Genomic DNA, 27,733 nt, shown 5'->3' on the forward strand with positions numbered 1-27,733 from the left:
ATATTTTTGTTGTATTTAAAAATATGTTCAAGTCTAGTCGGTGGTGCTTGAGCCAAAATGGGGGGATTTGGAGGGGTGGAAAGTAAATCTGAAATAGTTAGTAAAGATTTGCAGTGTTAATAACAAAGTCTTCCTCAGACCAGCCTGAAAAGCATATCAGTGGCAATGATAACATTGTAATACTATGAAAAAGTTTTAAATCGCCTAGTAATGCTTTCCAGGAGCCGAATATGAAGTATCTGTGGAATGCTACAGATCTCTAATTACTTTCAAGAGCTACAGATTTTGCATTTTTTTTCCATGTCAGTTAGTCTGCAGCTTTAGCCATAGACATGTTGCTCTATTAATTGTTACTTTAATTATATTTCAGACACTGTAATCGGAGACAATGAAACTTGGCTATTATTTTTAAAATAAAATGTCATTATAGCTAAAGCCAAATTTTTCAAACTTGAGTAGTTATAGTTAGGTATCTACATCCCTGATTTCCAGAACAGCTGAGCAGCCACTGTTGCTACTGCTGTTAATGAGATCAGAACCACTGGAAATCAGGGAATCTGTATCTCGATGCCTAAATATACATTCAGGTGCCTATCTTTAGACACTCAAGTATGAAAATTTCAGCCTGACTTGCTTGGCAAAAACCTAATTTTTAAACATGTTCATGCAGAACTTTGCATTTTAATGTACAGGTTCAGAGTGTCAGTGTCTGAATGTTGCTGCTGTACAAGAACTTACAGGCTGAGTTTTCGACTTTGTCTGTCTAAAAACAACTTACTTTTGACATTTTTAAAATGTATATGTAAAAAGATAAGTTATTTGAGAGGTATCCTATACACTGGGCTGCTCCCTGTCTTTTACACATTGGGTAAAGTAGTGTTTACACTTACAGCACCGTAACAATAATACCCAACTCGCTACCCATCTGCTGATCAAACTTCAGTGAGTTGAATGTACTATTTCATCACTGCATTCTTCTTGGTAACTAGAAATATGGTAAATCTTGATTATCTCATTACTGTAACTAGTCCCACTGACTTCAGTGGGACTAATCATGTGATTAAGGTGGGAGGGATTTAGCCACATATCAAACTGCTAGTTTCAAGGAGATTCTTTAAAAAGCAACAGAGGGTCCTGTGGCACCTTTAAGACTAACAGAAGTATTGGAGCATAAGCTTTCGTGGGTGAATGCCCACTTCATCAGACGCAGGAGATTCTTGTAATATAAAAATCAAGATTTGGTTTATTTAATATTGAAGTTCTACCAGAGTTCCAGTGCTTTAAAGTAGCGTACTGTACTATTAGACAAATGGATAAGCTGAACAGTAGGAAAAATGGAGTACAGTATTTGCAGAGAATATAATCCTATATGCAATACTTGGTACTAGAAAATATGTTTTAAGCTGATTTCCTAGCAGGCAATAGAGTCCAAGTGCCTTTGACCTTTTCTGGTTTACTCGTGCAGCACACAAGAACCAGCCTTTTAGACTGAGCTGTGTAGCCATGTTTGCATATATTCTTTTTCAAAATGAAGGTGGTGTTTTTTATCACAGAGCTTCTCTCTGACTTCGTTGCAAGTCTCTATGAAGGAAAATTCCAGTTCTTGGGTAGAATAACTTTGTGGCAAAATTCTGCTCCTGTGCCTGAGCGCCCATGCCGTGGAGGGAGGCAAAGGTATGGCCCAATGCAGCCACTTCACACGGAATAGGTGGCAGGCTAGTATCACTTGCAATTGTTAAGGACTTGTCTACATTACCCACTGGACCGATGGGCAACGATCGATCCAGCGGGGGTCGATTTTATCGCATCTAGTTTAGACGCGATAAATCGACCGCCGAGTGCTCTCCCATCAACTCCGGTACTCTACCAGGGTGAGAGGCGCAGGCGGAGTCGACGGGAGAGTGTCAGCCGTTGACGTACCGCAGTGAAGACACCATGGTAAGTAGATCTAAGTATGTCGACTTCAGCTACGCTATTCGTGTAGCTGAAGTTGCATAGCTTAGATTGATCCCCCCCACCCACCCTGCCCACTGTAGACCAGGCCTAAGTCACAGTCAGAGAAGAGCAACCATAACATGTATTCAGCATATATTTGTATTTTTATACCAAACCATTTCAGAGGAGGATCATTTCAGAGGAGGAAAAATGTAGCTCCTGTGCTAAGACCTTCCAATCCCAATATTTTGGCCTAAAGCTATTTTTTTAATTGCTGAATTTCAGACATTTTGGTAAGAATTTATGTACAACATAGGGACTAATAGCATTCTGAGATCCATAGACGAAGAGTGCTGTATAGGTGCTGATATGGCTAAATGACCAGTTGCTGCCACCTTCACTACTCAACATGAGTAACTTGCTTTGCAAGTAATCGCATTGATTTCAGTGGGGCTACTCCTATAATTATATATTACTTAATCTGAATAAATGTAGCAGAATATGCCACAAAGCATAGTTAGGTGCCAAGCAAAATTGCACACATTTCTGCGAGTGCACTCCCAATTCTTGACCCGCAACACCTGTTGTCCCAGGTTTGTTTTATTTTGTTCTTTTCTTCTTCTTTAGACTCCCATTATACAGCCATTGAGGTAAACCTAGATTTAAACACAGCCTTTTGCAACTCCTCTGAGCCATCCACTGCTCCTCACGTCTTTTCTTCAAGGTGTTAAAAAAAAATGACCCAACTAATATATTGTGTAACTCCTGGACAATCAATGTTTTGAAAAAGCTGAACTTCTAGAAAGCATCATCTGCTCACATTTTAAATGCTTCTGTCTTGGGATTTGTGATATACTGAGAAAGGAGGAAAAATGAGTAAAAATAAAAGTGATTACATTAAAACTGTTTTGTGCTTTGTTTTTTAATAATAAACAGTCTGCTGGTGTTGTGTGACTGGCCCTAGGTTTGTACTGCCTCCTCCAGCCTGTCCACTGCTACAGCCATTTCCCATTTTCTGCCAACTGCTTGAAGGATATTAAGGTCATATTGTCAAATAAATCCCTGAGGAAGATGAGCCCCTGCCTAGGTTATTGTGATGGTATCAGCTGCTGCCCAAGAAACACAGGACAGACTGAGTGCCCGAAGTCAGTTACTAACTGGAGATAGCCTGCATAGAAAGTTTGGCACCATATTTGAAGAACTCCAAACTTTGGGAAAGTTCAGATCCAAGGTTATGTTCTGCCCATTAGAGACATAGCAGCCAACTGTGCAGTTCAGCTCTAAATACAAAGTTCCGCAGAGTTCATGCGATGATATGATGCAAAGTTGGTTTCAAGTCATGCTGTAGTTCTAACGTGTAAAACCATTATTTTTAAATGAGGACATTTTCAGTGCCCTGTTATTGATTTGGGATCTTAGTGTACTTTCTTTAAGCATTTTAGTTTCTTTATTAAGAAGGAAATTCTTGCCATAGAGAATCAAGTGAAAGACTGTACAAACCAAGCTCAGAACATTTCTAAGGGTACGTCTATACTTACCCGCTGGTTCGGCGGCCAGCAATCGGTCTTCTGGGATCGATTTATCGCGTCTTGTCTAGACGCGATAAATCTATCCCGGAAGTGCTCGCCGTCGACGCCGATAATCCTGCTCTGCGAGAGGAGTAGACGGAGTTGACGGGGGAGCCTGCTTGCCACGTGTGGACCCTCGGTAAGTACTTTTAAGTTCGAACTAAGGTACTTGGACTTCAGCTACGTTATTCACGTAGCTGAAGTTGCGTATCTTAGTTCGAACTGGGGGCTTAGTGTGGACCAGGCCTCAGATGCTGCATGTGCCTACATGCATGGGAAAAAAGGAGATTGTGTTCAATTGTTATATTTTATAACAAAGAAAGAACTTCAATAGGGATTATATCCCAGGTGTAAATTTCAGATTGTGTAAATTGTATTTTGATAGCTGCAATGCCCTTATAGCAGAAGTCCACCACCCATCCCCTTTTCTAAAGTAAACAACCAACCCTGTACATTGTAAAACATACCATCAGGACAACCTGATCTACTTTTAATTTTGTTTTGCTCAGTTAGAACTTTGGCTTCTTGCCTCCCCAAAGAAAGTCCCCAAGTTTTATCCAAGACCTGATGATCCTTTGCTGAAATAACCAGAGGTAACCTCTAGATGATATATAAAATGTGTAGGAGGGTAGCAGGAAGGGAGGGAATAATTTTTAATTAGATACAATTTACCCAGGAGGGAAAGACAGAAAAATCTCCATCTGGTCACTTCTTAATAGGGCAGATGAGGCTGAGACTATTCTTGGTACAAAGCTGTAGTATATAAAATGCCAACTGACCATTTGCACTGAAATCCCAGATAGTCTAAACTGGGTTAAGAGTGATAAAGTAGTACTGTCAGGGAGTTGGAGAGAGCACAGCTTTCGAGCTGTGGCAGGCATTTGATGGGTGGCCTAGAAATACCTTAGATCGGGCAATCAAGAACTTTTACATAGTAGAGACCACATCTTAATGGACAGATTGTTCAGACACCTCCCCTCCCATTAGGAACTACAGCAACTGCTTATTTGGAAAATTAATATTTGCAAATAATTTATTCCAGTTTTAGCTTTATTGACATTTAGCAGCTGAAACAAGGAGATCCAGTGCTGGTCAGGTTATTCCAATGTCTAGTGATTTTAACTGCCTCAATTTTGGGTGCCTAACTTGAGATAGCCTAGGGGTGCCAGTTCTCAGAAATTGCTGAACTGCCATCCTCTGAAAGTCAGGCCTCTTTAAGGTGTCTCAAGTATGGCACCCAAAATCACTAGTCACTTTTCAAAATGTTGACCTGTCTGCTCAAGGGAACATTGTAGAATTACTGCCTTAGATGGACTAAAAAGCAAAGCATTTCACTACCAAATAGAAATACTAGAAAACCAAACTCATGGAAACACAGTTATTAGGATTTATTAGAGTTGGTTTTGGAATTGACACGCCAGTCAACTTCTATGTTCTAAATTTTTTTTTAAAGTAATATTGGCAAATAGTATTTGGATTCCCTCCTTACCAACCATGACAAACAAGTACCTAATTCCCAGTGGCTCTATAGATCATGCCAAAGTATGATCATGCCAGAGTACAGAGGGTATCCCAGCTTTATCACATGTTCATGCTAAACAATGGCTGATTAATAACAGCTAATGCGGCTAGCATGTGTATTAGAGGAAAATTAAAGGAAGGGGATGTCTGCTATTAGCCAGGATGGGCAGGGATGGTGTCCCTAGCCTCTGTTTGCCAGAACCTGGGAATGGGAGACAGGGGATGGATCACTTGATTACCTGTTCTGTTCATTCCCTCTGAAGCACCTGGCATTGGCCACTGTCGGAAGACAGGATACTGGGCTAGATGGACCTTTGGTCTGACCCAGTATGGCCATTCTTATGTCCCATATCATCTTTCACTTGACCTTAGAGAGAGATTATTATGAAATCAAACTGATTTCTCATCCTCTCCCATCAGTTCCAGTGACTCAGACTCAGCATGCATTCATCACATTGTTTATGGACAGATCATCTGATAGTCATCTATTTTATTTATTTGGAGATTGCAGTTACTGCATTCTCTGGCCTGCATTACAGTTTTTCCTTTATCTCTATCCAAAGCAAAATGACTATTCAGCAGATCAAAATATTGCTCCATCGTGTACACTATGCTGCCCTTGGCATTGGTAGATACACCAGATGCTTCAAAAGAAATCATTTGGTACTGCTCTATTTACAGGGTGTAGGTGCACAAAAGCCCAATTGTCTTTCCCTATTTAGGGATCATGGAAAAGGGAGTTTGCAGGCACAGTAAGCACTGTTTAATGTAGTTGTAAAAATTGGAGGCACAAAAGCACAATGTTTTTTCTGCAAAACCAATAAAAATACCACCTCTCCATTTCGCCAGTGGTGTGAAATTTGTTTGCAGAGTTTTACAAGCCACAGTGGGTTTGCATCATGTGTTTGAGCTAGAACAGCTCTCACATGCTGATAACAAGGGTACCGTGGTTTAAAAAAAAAAAAAAAAAAAGAGGGAGGGCAAGAGCTCCCCTTCACCAGTCAGTGTGGAGAGGAACAAATGCACTAAATATGAAATAGAGCAGGACCTACCCTCATGAAGTACCAGCTGCTCCTACACCCAATGATGTCTGAGGTTGACTGTGATTTCAGGGAGGATGTAGCCAGATTGCAGGGGTGGAAGAGCCACAATAACACGAATTCTGATATAATGCGGTAAAGCAGTGCTCCAGGGGGGCGGGGCTGCGCACTCCGGTGGATCAAAGCAAGTTCAATATAACGTGGTTTCACCTATAATGCGGTAAGATTTTTTGGCTCCCGAGGACAGCGTTATATCGGGGTAAAGGTGTACTTTGCATTGGATGTTCTTCTAGGAGAAATACAGATTTCTCCTTGAAAATTAATGCTGCTTCTGGCAGAAGCAACATTAGACCCACCAGTTTTTCTTCTCTGAAGCAGTAGAAGCCCACAGCTGAAGACCAGGTAGCCAACAACAGCATAATCACACAGTAGGTTATGTTCTACCACAGGAAAGGAGTCTATAGCACTGCATGGATGGACTGACACTCCATTTGGATACCTGGAGATCTGTGGTGTTGGGACTTGGATTCCTTGCATACTCTCAAGAGCAGTACTTTTAACTGGCCACATTCCTTCTCCCTCCCTGCTACTTGTGAGGTAAGAATACAACTGGCCTGATCCAGTGTAGGACTTGCCAAATTGGATCCAACATGTGGTCTATCTAGTCCAGTAAATTGTTTCTGGCAGCAATCATCACCAGATGCTTCAGTGGAAGGTGCTAAAACCTTATGCTGAAGTTAGCTGCCGATAGAGGAAGTTTCTGCCTTACACCCATGAGTTAGTTGTTGACTTATGACTAGAAGCATGAGGATTTATATTTTTTAAATAATATTTTAAAATCATACATAATGTAACTGTGGATGTTCTCTTCAGCTCCAGAAGAGAATCTATCCAGCAGCATTATAGTGGGGTACTGTCTGGATACTAATAGCATCAACTACTAAAATCTGCATTACCACTTTCCATGGCTGCACCTTGGTCTTCCTGTCTAACCCAAAGCACTCTTTCATGCTCAGACTTATTTCAGGAACTGAATTCAATCAAGGCACAGCATAGTGATCCAGCCTCTGAGCAAGAAGCACTTAGTTGTCTGGTTAGCAGAAATCTAATCCAATTCCAAAAATATGGATGAAATCACCCCTTCTGATCACAATTTCAGCCAAGCACCTGGCTGGATGATGATAGGAAAGGGAAAAAAGAAAGGTGGGGAGTAAAGTAAAGAAGACCACCACCACCACTTGTTCATAGAAATAAAATCTTTTGTGATCTCTTTGGAACAGGAGGTAAATAATAAAACAAAAGGGAGGGAGAAATTTAAATAAATGCAGTGTGAGTGCATGTTAAAATAGATGTCAGATTAAAAATAACTGAAAAAGAAATTCTACTGTAGGGAAAAACAGCTACTTTTTCTCCAATATTTCATATTCCACCTTTATTAGGCAGCAGATAAGAGAAAAAGTGTAGGAAAAAGAGAACCTGTGTTGTTTCCCTCTGAACTTGAAGAGAAGTGTAATGTGAGCACAAGGGGGATGGTTCTGTGGAATGCTGCGTTAGAACAATTCTCAGCATGAATTCCAGGACGTGCAGGATGTTAAACAGATGCACTGTGAGAATGCCAAGGTTGGTGAATTGGAGTTGTAAAGCTACAGTACACTCTATCCAGGAGGTTTTCTCCCAAGCATCCTTTAATCCTGAATTACAGGTTTGGATGAGTTCTCTAATGTTTAAAACAAAATCCTGCAAAGGGGTAGGATCACACTGTTTCTAGCACCGAGCTGTGGCACATTTGTAACTGTAGGATCTAGGAACAAAGGACTGCACGCTACTCCCCTCCCTACTCTTTTTTTTTTTTATGATGACTTCATCAATGGGATTATCTTGTTCAATGAGAGGAAAGGCATTGCTAGGCCTGTTTGCTGTTGTGGGAGGTCCTGCACAGAGAGGAACCTTAAAATGTTTCCCTCCAAATAGTAAACTCATAGTGACCTTTGGAAGCAGGCAACCCCACTGAGAATGCCTTGTCCCATCCTACAAGAGCTTCATTCAGGGTTCTGTCAGGTGGCTGTAGTCTTCGTCAGTAATGGCTTATTGACCACTTTTGTGGTCTGTGAGATGACTGGGGCCGTTTAAAGCTAAAGACCTACACCCTGAAGAGATTCTGGGAGCCACTGAACTTCCCAGAGCACTAGTGTGCATCTGTCCCACTTAGATGGCACGCTTTCAGGGGATGAAACATGCAATTTTTTGCCTGATATCCCCCTTCAATCCTAGGCAGTTTATTACACCAGGCCAGCACAAAGGTGACAAAAGCACAAATCACTGTGACTAGGGCTTCATTTTAAAGACAAGAGCATAATCTCCTGGCTAGTTAAAAATGACAGAAGCTGTCTGCCTAATGTTGTAATGTGTGTTCAGGAGACCTGATAAATCCAGCTGCACCCAGGCACTGCATACTTTCTTCTCCAGTGGGGGTACAGATCCTCCCCCGCCCTCCCAGAGAGGGAATGTGGTCTAGCTTCTGCAACTTCTCTGGGCATTTTCTTTTTTATTCCAGCAACGCTCCAGCCTCTCCTAAATATATCTTGAGACCGTTTCCTTTCCACACAAGATGGAATTTGCTTCAGACACTGGGATAGCTGGTGATGGTGAGGCAAGTGAAAGGAAACAGAGTTGGTGTCACTGGCGGAGTGAGGACATTGGGGACCCAATTGTCACAAAAGTCACCCCTAGTGTTCTCACATATAATGTTGAATAGTGACAGGATTGAGATCTACAGGTGAGAGCCTTCGGGAAGGAGAAGCAGTTGCCCATCATGACTCTTTGGTATTTGCCAGAGAAGAATGAGTGGAATTAGCTTAATGCAACTCCATCCACCCATGCAAGGTCTCATGGGTGAATCAACAGCATCTTAGGCACAGAAGTGTCAAAGATCACTGTGAGATCAAGTCTCGCCTCTGTCCATAATCATCAGAAGGTTGTCTCTCCATGACACCAGGAAGAAACACTGATGTGGACTGCCCCCCTGCAGAACTCACTTCCCATCAATACAAATGGAGCTTCTGTTGTGATGCTAACGTCCCCAGTATGGCTTGCCTGCATTCTTCCCATTAATCTGTCTGCACCAGAACTTCATGGTTCTCAATAGTAAAAAACCCTAGACTTCTTGCTAAAAAAATAAAGACCCCTTTCTCTTGAGCTAAAGAAAAAAAATCTTTATTCACTGTTAATAGTACATGTGCTCTCTGGGTCAGCCCCTAAAGGGCAACATCATCATCATTTGTTAACAACGAACAACATGTATAGATAGCAGAGGTCCATAGCTCCAAATGTCCATGGTTGGCCACATTGTATGGCTTTATTCCAGGTGTCTAAAAGCTCCAAAGGGTTATTACTGATCTGGTGCAACTAGGTTAGTTGTGACTGACCACATGGCCACCTCCAGTCAGTGGCCAGACAATATCTCTTCCTGACCTCAAGTCACATTGTCAGAGCTCAATGTGCAGAGGCTTTATCTCCAAGGTGGCTGTATGACCAAGATGTGACAGTTGACTTCAATCCTCTCCAGGCTAGTCCTCAATAATACATCCCTATTACTGATAAAATCAAACCATATTACGCCCAGAAGTCACTGCTGGCAAAACATGTGCAATGCCTCCAGTCACCTGCTGTCTTGGTTAAGCAACTTCCATGTTTCAGATCCATATAAGAGGACTGGAAGTATGCAGGTTTGATAAATCTGTACTTTTGTATATAATTTCACCTTCTTTTGGCTTCAGATACTATGCAGGTCCTTCATGGTCGGGGCTGCTAAACTGATTCTCCTTTGGATGTCTCACTGGCTGTGCCCATTTGATGACAATTTACTGCTCAGACAGATGAACTCATCCAATACTTCCAGGGTTTGTCCAGCGGCACAGATGTCTTGTATCACAACCTTTGCGCTGACACTCTGGATTTTGTTTTTGCCCAAGAAATCTTAGTCCAAGGGCAACTACCACGTGCTGAAGTTCTCTAGTGCATATTTATTAGGGCTGTCAATTAATCGCAGTTAACTCATGCGATTAACTCAAAAAAATTATTGTGATAAAAAAAATTAATTGCGAATAATCGCAGTTTTCATCGCACTGTTAAACAATAGAATGTCGATTGAAATGTATTCAATCTTTTTGTATATTTTTCTACATTTTCAAATATATTGATTTCAATTACAACACAGAATACAAAATGTACACTGCTCACTTTATATTATTTTGGATTACAAATGTTTACACTGTAAAAATGATAAACAAAAGAAACAGTATTTTTCAGTTCACCTCATACAAGTACTGTAGTGCAATCTCTTTATTGTGAAGATGAAACTTACAAATGTAGCTTTTTTTTGTTACATAACTGTACTCAAAAACAAAATAATGCAAAACTTTAGAGCCTAGAAGTCCACTCAATCCTATTTCTTGTTCAGCCAATCGCTAAGACAAACAAGTTTGTTTACATTTACGGGAGATAATTCTGCCCACTTATTCATAATGTCACCAGAAAGTGAGAATAGGCATTCGCATGGAACTTTTGTAGCTGGCATTGCAAGGTATTTACAGGTCTGTTGCATCTTACGCTGGGGTTATGTTCTGCAGTCAGCGCATAAAGCGAAAATCACGTATAGTCAAAATGACCCTTGAAAATCCCTTAAATCACCCATAAAGTACAGTTTTGTGTATACAACCCTGTACAGTACTATGTATTGTGTACAGTACAGTATATAATAAAGACTACATATGCAAAATATAATTTTACAGTATTTTAACAACCTAACAGAGACAGAAGAATGAAAGAATAAAAAATGAAAACAGTACAGTGCAGTACTGTAAACCTGAACAGTCACCAGTCATTCTGGCTATTCTTGCTAGTCTTGTACTGTACACACTCCAATGATTAGGCTTCCTCTTCCCCTGACGACACTATCATTGAGTCGTCAGGGCTTGATGTCGAACCAGGAGACGATGGGCCAGGCTTGGGTGATGGAGAGCAAGTCGTAGACGAAGTGGTGAGCTCTGGTTCAGCTCGAGAAGTTGATTGTGTAGGCTCTGCTGCTGCTGGTTGTTTTTTCTTTAAAAACATGGTGATTGGCAACTGTCGCTGTTGTCTCTTGAGCTCCTCAAACATTTCTTGGTACAGTCTCAAATCATCCATAATACTACGTGTGATTTTGAGGCTTCATTCCATAGAAGGATCGTATTCAGAAATTAAATCATTCAAGTGTTTCGCTGCTTGGAACACTTCAGAAAATTTATGAAGATTCCAACTTGCTGGCTCTTCCTGTTCGTCGTCATCTTCATCTTCTGTAGACGATTCTATCAGTTCCTCTAACTCTTTGTTAGTCAATGTTTCTCTATGGCCCTCAATTAATTCCTCAATTTCTTCCTCGAGGATGTCAATGAAGCCATCACCACCCACTTGCCTGGCCACCTGAACAATGAGTTTCACTTCTTTGTCAATGGTCGGGAAACCCTTAAAATCATTCAAACAGTCTTCCCATAGGTTTCGCCAACATGCATTGACTGTTTCAGGCTTGACTGCATCCATTGCCTGTTTAATATAAGTGATGCAATCAGCAATGCTGAAGGACTTCCAACACTCCATCACATTAACATTGGGATCAGCATCCATAGCGGTAAGGATCCGTGAGAATGTAAGCCTCGTGTACGTGGCCTTGAAACAGCTAATGACACCTTGGTCGAGCGGTTGGAGGATGGAGGTGGTATTGGGGGGGAGAAAGATGACTTCAACGTCATTATGTGCAAACCGGAGTGCCACAGGGTGGCCAGGAGCATTGTCTAGGATCAGCAACACTTTAAAGTCAAGTCCTTTCTCTTCAAGGTACTGCTTGACCTCCAGAATGAAACACTTGTGGAACCAGTCCAGAAATAATGCTGCTGTCACCCAAGCCTTTTTATTTGATTGCCAGAACACAGGCAGGAGATTTTTGTTCTTGCCTTTTAGGGCACGGGGATTTGCAGCCCTGTAGAGCAAGCCTGGCTTTATTAAATGCCCAGCCGCATTGCCACAAAACAACACAGTCACACAGTCTTTAGCTGCTTTGAAGCCAGGGGCTTGTCTTTCTGATTTCGAAACGTAAGTGCAGGTGGGCATTTTTTTCCAGAAGAGCCCAGTCTCATCAGCATTAAAAACTTGTTCTGGAAGATAGCCCCTTTCCTCTATGATTTTCTTTAATTGTTCGGGGTAAGCTTTTGCTGCCTCCTCATTGCCAGATGCAGCTTCAGCAGTAGTCTGCACGTTTTTGAGGTTGAAGCGGTTCCTAAAACTGTTAAGCCAACCTTGGCTGGCTTTGAATTCCTTCTCATCAGAAGGCTGTCCCTCTTCGGCGGGAGGTTTGAACAGTGCATAGATGCTAAGAGCCTTTTCTCACAACATGTTGCCATTGATAGGCACGCGTTTACGGTTCATGTCTTCCAGCCATAAATTTAATGCCTTTTCAGTCTTCACTAAAGTCTTATCATGCACTTGGCTTGTCACCTTAGCAGTTACTGGAGCACTTGATGCCACGGCTTGACGAATTTCTCTCTCTCGAATCTTGATGGCACGGGTGCTAGATTCGTTGCGGCCATATTTACGTGCCACATTGGCGATGGACATACCGTCTCTCAGTAAGTCCAACACAGCCAGTTTTTCCTCCAGCGTTGGAACAGATCGCTGTTTCTTCGGCTGAGCACCAGATGAAGTAGGTGGCTTGTGTTTAGGGGCCATGTTATAAGAAAAATACGTATTGTATCTTTAAACAGTACAGGTACAGTAGAATCTCACTCAGCGCAGTGAGATGCGCACAGTATGAGAGGCACAGGGGGACTGAGTACTGTAGTGGGAACAGCAGTACTGTAGTGGGAACAGCAGATTCGCTTCTCCCATCTCACACTCACTCCGGGGCATACGCACTATTTAAACTGTTTTTTTTTTGTTTTTTTTGGGGGGGGGGGGTTGTGCCAACCCTCCAGGGTTATTATAGGGGAGAACCTTATCACAGGCCTAAAGTCCCCCCCCCCAAAATATTTTAGTGGGAACAGCAGATTTGCGTCTCACGCTGGTGGAATCGCCCACACTTTCCCCCCCCCCCCGACCGTGTAAAGCTGAAATTGCGCATGTTAAATGCGTGTAAGATGCGACAGACCTGTACATGCCATATATGCTAAACATTCGTATGCCCCTTCATGCTTCAGCCACTATTCCACAGAAAATGCTTCCATGCTGATGACGCTTGTTAAAAAATTAATGTGGTAATTAAATTTGTGACTGAACTCCTTGGGGGGAGAACTGTATGTCTCTGGGTCTATTTTACCTTTGTTAGTTTAATCTTATACTCCTAGTTCTATTCCGGTGTTTAACACTAAATCAGTAGAAGTTAGGCACCTAAATACTTTTGAGGATCTGGGCCAAAGTGTTTGATTCTTCAATGTATTCTGCTGTTTTATGCTGCTGCACTAATTTGACTTCAATGGGCTACATTGGCATAAAACTGGAGTAACACAGTGGGGAATGGATTGGCTGCTTGAACAGGTCTCCACAAATACTACTGTAATTGTCCGTTCAAACCTGATGACATCATCCGTGTAGTCCTCTTTGGCCAGGAAGGTTAAATTTAGAATGAATATAAAAAATCTTTTTGAAAGTAAGATGTTAGGCTGCTCAATAGTCTCCCAGAGGAAATAGCAGAAGTCCATCACTTGGGACTAGATTGAATAAAACACTAGACAGACATGTACTGTAAGGGCACAATTTTGCACTGGGAGTAAGATAGAAGAGACCATTAGATCATCCAATCTCTCTTTAACTTCTAGGATTCTATACAGCTTTCCCCAAAAGTCAGCAGAAATAAGGAAGTTGTCAGAAGAGATGATATGTTCATACACATTTCTGGAGCTGAGAACTATGAAAAGAAATCAAATAGTTCTCTTCCATGAAATAAAATTGAAAGCAAACTCTATTCCAAAAGGAGACTGACTTGCAGAGGAGCATATAAAAATCTTATAAAGCTCTGCAACGCTCTATAAATAATTTTCAGGCAAGAAGCTTTCTGTTTCAATGACACAATGTTACAAAGGAAGAATGGTGAATATTAGTTAGGGAAGAGTGGAACAATCCAGTTTAACCATCCATACTGGTGGTAACTTTAATCAGTACAGGAATAGCAAAAAATCCCCCTTCCCCGCACACAATTATTGGTCATTTATTAAAAACATAGGTTATTGCTGCCGAGATTTAGATTAATGCACATGAGAATCTGGTATCTTGCCAACAGTGCCCATGTGATGCAAAAAGCATTGAATAAACATTTTAACAAGTCAGTGTGTTATAAATCCTACAAATGAAAGAAATTAAAAAGCCAGGAGCAATTCTGAAAATGATTTATGATTGGAGGTGCACTTAGCAGTGCTTTTATTGTCACAAGAGCATCTCCTCTCACATTCTAAAGGTGACAGAAAAACTCTACTTTGCTCAGAGTTTCTCGTCATGCCCTAAGACTACATGAGAAGAGGCAAGAGCAGCAGAAATGTGCCAATTGATTTGTTTATATGTGCACTTTAGGAGCACTCTTAAGGTTCTAAGAGTTTCTTTTGCACAGCCTTAGGGCGAGGGAACCACAAATCATTTCTGACATCTTAAGTACGTGCAAAGAGACTATTTTAAAAAAAAAAAAATACCATAACTATGTTCCTAAGTGCACATATAAACATTTTATAATGTGTATTTAGAATAATTCTTTAAAAATAACCTTAACCCTGGTTCTTAAGCATAAGGTACTCTTATCAAAATAGCAGTCCTACAACAGTCAGATATCTGCTCTGCACACATAAAACACAGCAGTCTGACTGCATATCTTCATTGTTAGGATAAATATTTCTCATATTTAAAAACAGAAAGTGATGAAAGATGACAGACTGACAGCCCTGGAAACTGAAGTCCTCTATCTATCCACAGAAAACCAAAGGCAGTGGCAGTCCAAGTCACTATGCCTCATCACGGATAGGGACAGACTGGGTGAGATTTTCAGTCTGCTCTGGCTCCTTTATGCCAGATGTCACAGCTATGGGGCTAGCTGCTTCTCTGGTGGGTTTCTGGTCTGGTCTCCGAGTGCATCCCCTGAGGTGTCCAGCTGCATGCCTTTCTCTCTTCTGGGATGGAATCACACAATTCTACTGCTCCTAGACTAGGCCCTCAGCAGGTCCAACTGACTTTGGTACCCGCGGTTCTTCCCTTTGAAAGTCTGTTACCAGTGGTGAATAGAATGATACCCCACCACCAAGGTTGCCAGTTAGTGGCTACTGTGATAATGATTTTCATGCCCCCTCCCCCACTCAGTTTCTCATTTTGTAAAAGGGGGGTGATATTACTGTCCTCCTGTGTAAAGTGCTTTGAGGTCTCTGGAGGTTGTATTAAATAATATTTTCAAAGAGGCCAGATGGTTTAAGCTTTACAGATATATTTAAAAATAATATAAGGGAAATCTCTTTAGGGGTATTTTATAATGCAACAAAGGCAATACAAGTCCTTTCCCTAACTGTTCAGGGAACATCTGAAGTGGGTGGCCAAACAAGATTTTAGACGAATGGGGCTGTGCCCCCTGCTTTAGGGCTAGATAACCCTGCTTTGGTTAACCTGAGCCTTAACTAAGGGTTGAGGGGTGAATTTTAACTGTATTTCAGTCAGTGGTCCTGCTCCTCCACCCATTGAAGTGTATGGCAAAACTGCTAGTGGAGCCAGATCAATCTCAGTTTTCATATGAGATAGTCATGACTGTCTCAGTTTGGAGGGGGAGAAACTTTGCCTCATGGCTCCTTTTTCCTCTCCCTGTTACTCACCCCATCAGCACGATCATGAAAAAGGGAGGCCACCAGGTGCAGTTATTAATACATAATAGAAATGCCAAGTGTGATTGGCTGTGACTGTTCCAGTACTTTATGCAATGCAGATTTAGAGATTTCATTGTAAAGTCATTTTTAAACTCTGAACTAATGGGTAGTTTGGCAACAGCTTCTAAGTATGAAATCATTATTAATTCCTTTAGTACTGTAATAACATTGATTTAGATGAACTCTTATAACATAGAAATTGTATAGTATTTAGCAGTAATTAACGTCCCCTAATTAGGAAGTGTTGCCAAGTAGTTTTCTCTGCTGGCTCTGTTGTAGTTAAGTGCAGCTGGATGAAAATTAATCACAAAGGGAACAGCTTGTGTTTTATGTGAAGTTTGCCTTTGATTTATTAGAAAAAAATATTCCTTGGTACCATATTTTATTATCAAAAAGGGTACACTGAAATACCAAAGTTACAGAGAGGAAATAGTCCACATGCCATAAACCATATATAGATAAACCCAACGAGCTAGATACACATTTGGAAAATTCACAAATTTACCTTGCAGCAATGCCACTGCTTACCACAATGAAATGATCTGATTTTAAATGTGGCCATCATTATCATCAAAGTCTGTAGGAATTACAGTGGAAATTAATATTACTTAATGTCCACTTAGAGGGAAGTATCATCCATTGCTAACTGGAGAGGCATTTATTGGTATGAAAACCCTGACACTTTTTGAATTTCAAATTATAAATTAAATGCTCCTGTCAGTTTATTGTGAAACTTTGTAGCATATGGTACTTCTGCTGGTGGGTGTTATTTCAAAGTTTGCAAATCACACTAGGAGAGTGTCCCTCTGGTGAGCTCTTGCAACGCTTAGCAACTGTGAATCAAAAGTGACAGTACAGAGGAAGAAAGACTTAAAAAAATTTTTTTATCTCTGAGTTGGTAGTACAAAGTGCATGATAAGTTAATACATTTGTACAGGGGATAAAAAAAAGAGGCCAACCCACTAAAGCTAAAGAGATCCAGTTCCTTCATTCTTGCAGAATAAGCCACACTCCTAAATTGTTAAAATAAAAATATGGTTCCTTTCTCCCACTCTCTTTGACTTCATGGGATAACAAGAGAATTAAAACAATTGGCAGATAAAATGAAGAGCAGCTAAGAATCATTTTAAAGCTTTGGTAAGGTTGCTTCCGGAAATAATGAAATTTGCTGAGAAAGTCTTGTAAATGTATATGCTTTATTACTCAAAATAGAATTTAAAATTAAATAAGTTACAGAAAGCAAAATAAAGATGGTGACATCATAGTGCTTACGTGAATGAATTTAGCATATAGTGTTACATTTATCAAGAAATAGTATATCAAATCACAATGAATGAGGATTTTATCTGATGTTAGTAGGTGGATTTCTATTTTAGAGACATAAGTTTGGTATCAACATGAAACTATGGATCTTCGATACAAGCCTCTTCAATTTGCCACTCAAGCTTTCTAAGAATGAAAAGTGATGGAACTGTCAGTGGCAGTTCAACCAAAAGTAATTCTAAAATAAGCAATTTGAAAATTCAAACAGTTACAATGACCAAGAGTTATAAACTTGGCCCTTAATTACCGACATGCCAATTTAACTCAAAATTGCCTTCCCAGATAATGACAATGCACAGAGAAATCTCTCTCTTTTACACCCACCCATAGAATTCATTAAGTCAAGCTTTTTTCTTTTGTCTGAGAAGATGTCAATTTCATGTGACATCACATGTTAGCTGAAAAATCTCTAGGCTGTCTGTCTTGCTGTAGGTGTGCATGCTTTCTTTTCAGCTGTATTTTCACCATATGGAAGCACATTTGTTAATAGAAGTGATACTGTGCTGAACTAATGTAGTGAGTTTCCCAGTCTTTGGCACTCAACCACTTACTAACTCAAAATTAGTTGTAGGCATCTACGGTGAGACCTGTTAGTGAAATACAAGGAGAACCCTGAGGGTTTCCATTGCCCACCCCCTGGCACTTTCTCCCAGCTGCTGTGGTTGCTTCCCCTATGGAGACAGAGAGAGACTGAACTCATGTCTTGAGTGTGTCCCTCTGCATCTGGCGTAAGAGGCAAGCGGGGCTGGAAAAGACCTAACTTTCCCTATAATGTCAATGAATATTCATATGCAATACCCGGGTTTAAATATATACAGCAATCTAATCTTTCTAACTGTGAATTATATAGAATTGTGTTGCAATTTTTCATGTCTATCAGTTGCGGAATTTTGGACCAGATGAAAGAAGTAGAACCATCTCCATATTCAGAATCCACACACCAATTATCTATAGTTCATATAACCCATAATAATATCCCTTCCAGCAGAACAATCTCAATAATCCATAACTGTGGGTACAAAATAGCCACATTTCACACCCCTATTGCAATCTCAGCATTAGTCATGATGGGACCGATTCTGCCATTCGTTCTCATGAATAAGTAGCACCTTATTCCATGAGAGTCAATGGAGCTATTTACAGAGCGAGGTGCTACTCAATGTAAGGGTAACAGAATCTGGCCCTCTGAGAAAAATGCATCACAGACACAGCGCCCTAGCACTTACTAACTAAAAATTGAATACATAACAGCAGCCATCCAAATTCACACTGGTTCAAATAGCTCTCAGATTGTCAAAACTGGCTCACCCTATCAGTGTGCTGTGTCCCCTAAGGGGTAGTTATGCCCGACACAGCACTGCAACCAAGGTCTGTATTTTCATGCATAGAAGGGGGAAAGAGCCTTTTCTTAACGCCTTGGGAAGTTTTAAATTGCTTCGTCTTTACTCCTTGCTTCCAGTGGGGTTAAGGAAGGGTTTTGGCTTTGATTAACCATGCATCTTACCACCAAAGGACTTGCAGTGTATGCTCTCCACCTCCCCATGTTTGTGATAGCTGCATAAGGGTCACAACCCTTTTGTTGCCTCTTGCACTTTTCCTTACTGATTTGGATGTAACTTGCTCGCTTTCTTTTTAATGCACATGATGAAATGGCAGGGGCCTTTGGCACTTAAAAATAAACAACCCTTGATAAATCCCCTTACGGGCCCATTTTAATTCTGCTTACGCTCCTGATGTGCATGTTCTTATCCTGCTCTCCCCCCTGGAAGCAGTTTATTTCTGTCTGTCAGCACTGCCAAAGTGACAAAATCCCCTTTCCCACCCACCAGGTAATTGCTCTGTTGCTGCCCTTCCCACACATGCCTTTAGAAAGAAAGCTCCTGCTTTATTTGTACTGCTGAAGTGAATAAAATCTCCTCCCTCCTGCCCTCCCTCTATGTGGCTTTCAAGTAGTCATACTGTTGTTAGTTATTTCTGTTCTAGTGGAGCTCCCCATCTCAGGGGTGAGTATATTCAATATAAATAGATTAAGGTCCTGAGCCTACATTCCTTGCACACTCCAATCTCTCATTGGATTCAGTGGGAGTTTTGGGTGTGCAAGGAATGAAGCATCAGGCCTTATGGCGGTAGACAACTTGGAGGGAATTCAGAGAAGTGAAGTGCAGTAATGATGAAGCCAGAAGAACTGGCTGCTGGAAAGAATGTATGAATACTTAGACTGTAAGCAGTTCAGGAAAGCATATAGCACAATGGGTCCTTGTCCAGGACTGGGGTTCCTAGGTGCTACCACAGAACAAACAATAAATAATAAGACACAATTATTTCTCCATATGTTGTGATCCTGAACATTTCCTTCTAAATTCTTATGGCTAAGAAACAAATTATGCAAATTAGTGGGATAAACTTGCCTTAAAACAAACAAATTGGATTTATTTCTTCCAGTTAACTTAAAGAATCACTACAAAGACATGTGTCCACACCTCATTCCAGATGCAAAGAATGTGATTGCAAGAACATGGAAGCGATCCATCTCTCAGCAATGAAATGGACAGAAAGCATTTGGTTCACCTTGCAGTGTACAAAATGGCATTGAATCTCCTGTTAAAGTTTCAGAATTCCATTGCAACATGGACATATGAGCATAGGAAGAACAATTTCCCAGGTACAGGCAGACCTAAGGGACATCATAACTTCACTGTTTTGTAAATTATATATGTGCAATTCCTTAATCCTTTCTGAAGCTTTTACAGATGACATGGCCCCAGATATTCCAGCACAGGCTAAATGCATAAAACTTGCATTAGGGGCCACTAATTTAGCACAGTGAACAATGACATAAGCCTCCCCATGCCTGTCTTCAGTTGGTTGCCAGCAAGTGTACAGGAGTAGTTCCCTAATACATGTACACACTAGTTAGCTACACCCACTTTGAGGCCAGGAGCAATACCAGACTCATGATCTGGCCAAACCATTAAGAGCTGAAGGGAATGCATTGAATACTCACATATAGAAACCAACAAATGTACTGGGACACTGCAAGTAACAACTCCAGTGCACTAGGTGGGACTTCAAACTTCCTCAACACCCTCCCACCCTGCCTTAAATACAACATAATATCAAAACAAGACTACAATTTAGCACTAAGATAAAAATCCAGCAGCATCTGTTGGTGTAATTGCTATCTACACTGATCATTACTGTAACCCAGCTGCTTCCTGAGCATGTACATTGGGGAAAAGGAGCGGCTTCCAGCATCTTCTGCCATACTTACTGCCACCTCATGTGGCTAAGGGGAAATGTGATCACCTTTAACAAATATCCAAAGGGTGTCATTACTAGAGCTGGTCAGGAAATGGGATTGTTTCCCCAGTGGAACCTTTCTATGAAATCAATTTTTGTGTTTTTTTCATTTTCATTGTAATTTTCAGCAGAAAATTTTGATTTTTCATTACAGAAAGTGAAAATTTTAAATTTTAGCCAAAATTTTCCAAACGTCAGTTGTCTGATTAAAACCTAAAACTTGAGAAAAAGCATATGCTTTGGGTGAAAACATTTGTTTGTCAAATACACAGTTTTCTATCAAAAAAAGTCTCAGGAGAAAATTTTTGACCAGGCTTAGTGATCACCCAAGAAGGAAGAGGAATAATTTTAGATGGTGTATTTCCCCCCCCCCCAAGTGTGTTAAAATCCTCTCATGTATGAAAAAGTTGGATGGGAGCAAAGAAACAAAGTTTAGAAATACCTAGCCAATTGCCATGATATAAAGATTTTAACACACACATTTTAAAAGACACATGTAGGCAGGTCAAGTTGTATTTTAAACACATTAGCTGGTCATCTTAAGGTGAATGCTGGGGTACTTTTTCTCCTAGTCTAGACATTCTCTGAGCGAGGCTCACAGGGGTATAATCAGAAGCAGTGTGATGATGTTAAGAAAAGTTACAAAAGAGGGGCACGCAAATGGCTGAAGAAAAAATCATTAAAGTTTCTAACACGATATTCATGGAAAATGTTTTTCATTATTTGCTTGTGTGTAGTAGTTTCCCAACATTCCAGTTGAGGCACAAAAAAGTCAGTGACTTTGCCAAGGTCTCCAAGTCTAGCCAGGATTTGTAAATGTGACCAGCAATTTTGGGTGTCGCAGATCTTAGGGTCCAACTTAAGCCACTGTAAAAAGTTCCTCACTAACATAGTGGGTGCACCCAAAATCATTAGTAATTTTTGCAGATCTTGGTCTGTATCAGTGGCTAGGCTGGTTTGAAAACAAGGCTGCTCCGGACTCCTTGGTCTGCACTCTGATTATTAGCTGATATATATAGTAGTGTATGGTGCAGTTCAACAGTTCAAAGTACAGACTGGGAAGCAGGCGGGAAAGAACTTACACAATGTATTTTAGCAACAGCATAACAAGCAAAGTTCTGAAGTAGCCATCTCTGAATGTCTGTGCTTTCCTTTGTGCTACTGCTTCTCCCTTGGGACCTCCCCTCCCATCAGTCCACACCTCCTTCATTCCTCCATCCCAGCTGCTATGCTTTGCAGGCAGCTTGGCAGTTTTAAAGATTTACCTTTAATTAAGAAATTGAATTAAAAGTCAGAGTTAACTTTAAAGTAGCCCAGCTGTCTCTATGGAGTAATCGCTATATCAGAATCACAGTCCTTCCTTTTCTTGGCTAACCTAAGTGATTTTGTGACTTGACAGACCTTTGTCACTCCTCCTCCCATCATCTTCTGCCTATTTTGGTTGGTCAATAAACATATTGCCCAGCACAGATTCTCGTGTTGATTGGGCGGGGGTGGTGGGAGTGGGTAATCCTGTAGTGCAGATCTTTATATCATGGCAATTGGCTAGGTATTTCTAAACTTTGTTTCTTTGCTCCCATCCAACTTTTTCATACATGAGAGGATTTTAACTCTTATTGAACGGTTACCAAGTTTTCATAACTGTGTCTCAATTCAGAATTTTACACTCAGCTCTAGTGTTTTCCAATTTAAACAAAAACACTTCCTTGTAACTTTAACCAGAAGGCCTACACATGTGTCAGGCACACATATTAGAACTGTACCTTGCTGGTAATATTTACACTTTGTTCCTGAAAACAGAATTTAGCACCGCATACTGAGAGTATAGCTCAGTGCTCGAGTGGGGTGGGGAGGGAGTGGGGGAGAGACTTTTAATAGAGTGGGGACCCTGGGTATGCTTCGAAAGGTATTTAAACAAAAATCTGCCATTTAGTACAATCTAGTTATTTAAAGTAGAAAAAAAGGGCTCATCATAAGTTGTTTTGTTGTTGTTTTTTTGTGTGGCTCAGGGGCGATAACTGTAGCAGGAATGATTTAGCACTTTCCAGACGAGCTGAATTCTATCAGGAAGGAAATTGCCCCAGCTCTGCCTTTAGTTTGGTGAGGGAATTTTAGTCATGGAGCTTGAGGAATCCACTCTAGCACTTCAGTGATACGGGACCTGATCCAAAGACCATTGGGTCAGTAGAAAGAATCCCACTGACTTCAGTGGGCTCTAAAATCATTATTCTTAGCAGCCTCCAATTTCGCAATACAAAACCCATGCTGGTTTGTCCTTATCATATTTATAACTCTGAAGTTACTAATTTTCTCAACTATTTTCCTTAATTGTAAAAGTCAGGCTTATCACATTGTAGCACTCAGGATCAATACTCAAGATTCAAACAAGTAGCATCTTTAAAAAATATTAGAATGAGATTAGCCACGTTCCAATCCTCCAGGATAGTACCTATGGTTCATCATGTACTTTATTAAGAAACCACGTTGCTCATAATTTACAGCCCTGGAGTGCAGCCATCCATTTAGCCACAAAACAAGAAGAGCATGGGCAACAATAGTACAACTGGAGAGGAGGTAGATTAATCTCCATGGCTAAATTTTCCAAGAATAGGTGACTAAAGTTGCACCCCAAAAATCCATGTTTAGATGCTCAAATAAGTTGCCTGATTTTCAGAAGTGCTGATCACACTGCAGCTCGCATTGACTCAGCAATTTTGAAAATCAGGCAACTTATTCAGGTGCCTAAATATGACCTCAAGGGGAAGATTTTCAGTGGCATAAATGGCAGTTAGGTGCATAGCAGCCATTTTGCCTTGAAAAATCTCCCCCGGACTCTAGTTTAAGGCACTCACTTTAAAAAATCTTGGCTCATGTCTATTCAGTCCTTGCTTGCCTGTTAATACTGCCAACAAAGGTGTTAATTAATACCAATGATTTTTGTGATGTGAGCCAAAGACCACTGGAAAGTAGACTGACCAGTAAATAGCCTTCAGATGATAACTATTAATCACTGTTGGCTTGGGATAATTTTGATTCAGCAACCTACTGTAGAGATGAAAGGCTCTGTATTCTAGTACCATCCCCTGAAACTAACAAATATGTTACTTATTGTTAATAGGTGCTTTGTGGTTTAGTTTCTTCTGGTCATTTGGAGAGTGCTACCTGATCCTGGTAATCTACATTAATTTAATTTCTCAAGATATAAAATTATATCTTTTTGATACCTACATTTGACAATGGCTAGCTCTCAGTACTAATAGTAACACCAACGTAAATAATTCCCCATTCTCCTTCTGTGCACCAATAAAAGAAATCATCTAATGGTTCTACAAGCTTCTTAGTTTGATTGCTCAATAGTAGATTCACTGAGTGTCCTGTGGTCTTCCTATTTCTGATGTACTTAAGAAATTTCTAATTACATGACTTGATATTATGGCTATTAAATTCTTCTAATTTCTTCTTGGCCCTCAATCTTCCATTTCAATTCTTCAATACATCTTCTTAATCTGAAGCCCTGCTCAGCACCATGACCAAACCAAAGATTAAATTAAATGTAGGGGAAACCATTTTAGAAAAGCAATATATATTACATTCATATTACAATAAACAATGAATATATTAAAGTGCAATTCTGCTCTGAAAAGTGACCTTTGAAGAAGCATTTTAGGGTTTCACATTTATTGTATCAACAATCTCCAGATCAAGTGTGCTCAGTTTATAAGCACAGAGATAGGGGATTTTCCCCCAGTCCTGTAAACTCAGCCTAGGATCTGAGAGTTTAGGTGGACTCTTTCCTTCATGGACACTATCACCGGGAATAAGAATTCTTCAGGCCAAACATGGCCCACAGTGGCAGCTGTGCAACTCAACTGCCTGTATCGGGTTTGCACAAAAGGAATGGATTAGAATTTGGTAACCAAGTCTGGTGATGATGCAGAAGGAGGAATGGAATGAAGCTCACTCTTTTCTACTTGTGTTGGCTCTGTAGTACAAACAGGAGTAAAAAGAGAAATAATTTTTATCACTAAACTCAGCAGTCCCTAATGCATAGGGAGAAAATCTGTTTAGTAAGAATGTCACATTTAGAATCTAACTACAAGTAAGGCTTGATCTAACTACTAAAGTCTATGGACCATGTTCTGCTTTCACTTGCACTAAGTTTACACCACTGTAACGCCACTGACTCTGAAATTCTCCTGATTTACAGATAAAAATCAGACCCAATATTTCTTAGGTGACTGAAGGCACTTAACTGTTGGCTTTGTGACTCAGAATCAGAGATAGGGCCAAATTAAAACCCAAGACATAAATACCTAAAAGCTTCATATCTGTATCCGGAGCTCATTCTAACTCTCCTTATACTGACCCAAACCAAAAGCCTGTATCTTAGTGCTGCTGAATTTTGGATCTAGATCCTGATCCATAGCTGAACTTCAAGGTTTTGGCCCATTCATACCCACAACACAACTTTCAGTGTCTGCAATTTTACCAGTGTATTATTACTAACTGAAATAGTGTATGATTTGTTTTACTGGACAAGATTATTAATTATTATTATTTGCATTGCTATAGTGCCTAGGAGCTCCAGTCATAGAGCAGAACCCCATTGTGTTAGGTGCTGTACAAACACAGAACAAAAGACATTCCTTACCCCAAATACTGCAACAACCTTGACAAATGCAATTTTGCCCCACTTACGTCCATTCAGAATATTGCTTCAACCATCATTTTCCTAGCCCATCACTTTGCGCCCCTTCACTGACTTCCTATTCTCTATCTCATCAGAACATACTTGTCTTCCCAGTACTGAAAGGTTGACACCCACCTTTAATCAGTCTATGATACCAGCCTCCATCGCCCACTTGTCAAAAAAAGCACTTTCATATTTTGTCCCATGCTTGGGAAGAACACCCAATAAACATCCAGAAACCAACACTCTGCAAGTCAGAAGTCACTCCTGTGATGATAAAGGAATTACTTCTGCCTCACACGAATGAAAACACCAGCAGAACCTGACCCTCTGTGGTCGTGTAACATGTATGGTCAGTTCAGTCCTCACACTTACCAGTGTCTTCCATGGGAATATACAGGGTAAAATTTGGCCCATAATATGTAATATTAAAATAGGAGAAAAGCAATGAAATGTGGCCTCATTCATGCAGTATTTCAAGCAAGTAAGGAAATTGTGGTTAGAATTGAAATACAGAAGCATTTTGGGTTGGTAACCAAGGCAACCCTTCTTGCTTCAAGACAGACTTTTCTGTTGATAATCTATTGTAATGCCAGTAATTGCAGCTGACAAGGCTCTGTTTGTTGTGAGAGATAATTAGCACTTGAAATAAAGTAACAGATTTAAATAAATTGGGGGGAACTGAACAGTATGACCTGTCTCTTAGAGACAAACAAGAGCTTTGGTGGACTACTGACTGTGATGTTAGTGGTGGCCTCCAGAGTGAGTGAACAGCATTGTCAGCTATTAGACTATACATTTAATTGGGAATTACAGGCGCTTTCATGATGAAAACATTTTTTCTCCCTCTCACACACCCAGATTCCATTTACATTTTTCTTATTGTTTTTACACAAAACTGATATTTACTCATGTAACTTCATTCATCCCAGTTACATTTGAATTGGTTAAAAGAAAAACATTTTTTTAAAGAATAATTGCTGTATTACATCCTGAATCCTAGCCTTTGTTGCACACAGGTAACGACAGAGTGTCAGTCTTACACCACAAGCCAAATATCTCCCTCCGGCACAAGAGTACACAGGAATGAAAGCCAGCAGATGTGCAAGGTGTTTAAGGTACAGTGACAATCTGGTTTCATGGCTTGGGATGTTAACCCAACTCCTCAGTTGATTTTTGTCTTTGTATTGCTTGGTGTCTTATCTGTTTTTTTAAATTGTGATATATAGGTGGCTGCATTCAATGGATGACAAGAATACTGTCTTACATTAATACTGCACCTTTTATCCAAAAGGAAAGGAAAGTGCTTTAAATGTCATGGAATAACTGCTGAAATGCAGACACTCCTGGAGTGGAATAACACAGCTGTTTAACAGTACACTGCCAAACTGTCTATCTTAGGTACTTACATGGCCCCCAGGAGTGTCTGAGTACCTCAGAATCTTTCATGTATTTATCCTCACAACACCCGGGTGGGGTAAGAAAGTGCTATTACTCCCCTTTTACAGATGGGCAACCAAGGCACAGAGAGGCTCATACAAAAACCTGGGGGGTAAAGCAAGGAATTGAACCTAGAGCTCCTATATCTTAGGCTAGTGGCTTAACCACTAGACCATTCTTCCACCACTTAAATACAGGCACTTGTGTTGTGGAATGACACAGCTGCTTAAATCACACTGTCATACTGCAAAACAGTTTAGGGCAAGAAGTTACCATATCCAGAGAGACAATGAAGGGTGTTGTCCTCTGAATGTATCGCAGAATGACATTTCTTAAAAAATAGAATTTGACCGCAACTCATGGAGAGTGGCATGGGATCTTTAATTATTACAAATAGTTAGGACCTTATTTTATATTTCTTCTGAAAGACAGCACTTTTGTTATACCGCAAACAGGGCCGGTGCAACCTATTAGGCAACCTAGGCGGTCGCCTAGGGCACTAGCATTTGGGGGGGCGGCATTTTCTTCAGCGGCGACCGCAGTGGCCGGATCTTCAGCCGCCCCGGTCGTCGTCGGCATTTAGGCAGAGGGAGATGGGGAGGGGGGGGGCGCGGGGAGGGCCGCCTGCAGCAAGTAAGGGGGGGCAGCACGCAGGGGAACGCCCCGCCCCAGCTCACCGCCGCCCCGCTCTGCTTCTCTCCCTCCCAGGCTTGTGGCGCCAAACAGCTGATTGGCGCCGCAAGCCTGGGAGGCGGGAGAAGTGGAGCAGCGACGGCGTGCTTGGGGAGGAGGCGGCGCAAAGGTGAGCTGGGGTGGGGAGCTGCTGCACGGCTCCCCGGGTGGGGGGAAGGAGCTGCCACGGGAGCTGCCGCAGGGCTCGGGGCGGGGGGAGGGTGCAAGGTGGAAGTTTCGCCTACGGCGCGAAACATCCTTGCACTGGCCCTGACCTCAAATAATACCAACATTGTTCAAACTGCAAATGTTTTTACAACCATCCTG

General features: G+C 40.9%; 1 protein-coding gene across 1 annotated transcript; it reads right to left on the bottom strand.

Annotated features, from left to right (window-relative positions):
* Positions 1-10,990: 10,990 nt before the first annotated feature.
* On the bottom strand, positions 10,991-12,823 carry LOC135882481 (tigger transposable element-derived protein 1-like). Its single transcript, XM_065409443.1, has 3 exons — positions 12,612-12,823; positions 11,427-12,356; positions 10,991-11,270 (listed from the first exon to the last, which is right to left on the bottom strand). The coding sequence occupies exons 1-3, from the start codon at positions 12,821-12,823 to the stop codon at positions 10,991-10,993; spliced, it is 1,422 nt and encodes a 473-aa protein (XP_065265515.1).
* Between the last annotated feature and the right edge of the window lie 14,910 nt (positions 12,824-27,733).

Source organism: Emys orbicularis, chromosome 1 (genome assembly GCF_028017835.1).
Source record: "Emys orbicularis isolate rEmyOrb1 chromosome 1, rEmyOrb1.hap1, whole genome shotgun sequence".
Lineage (NCBI taxonomy): Eukaryota > Metazoa > Chordata > Testudines > Emydidae > Emys > Emys orbicularis.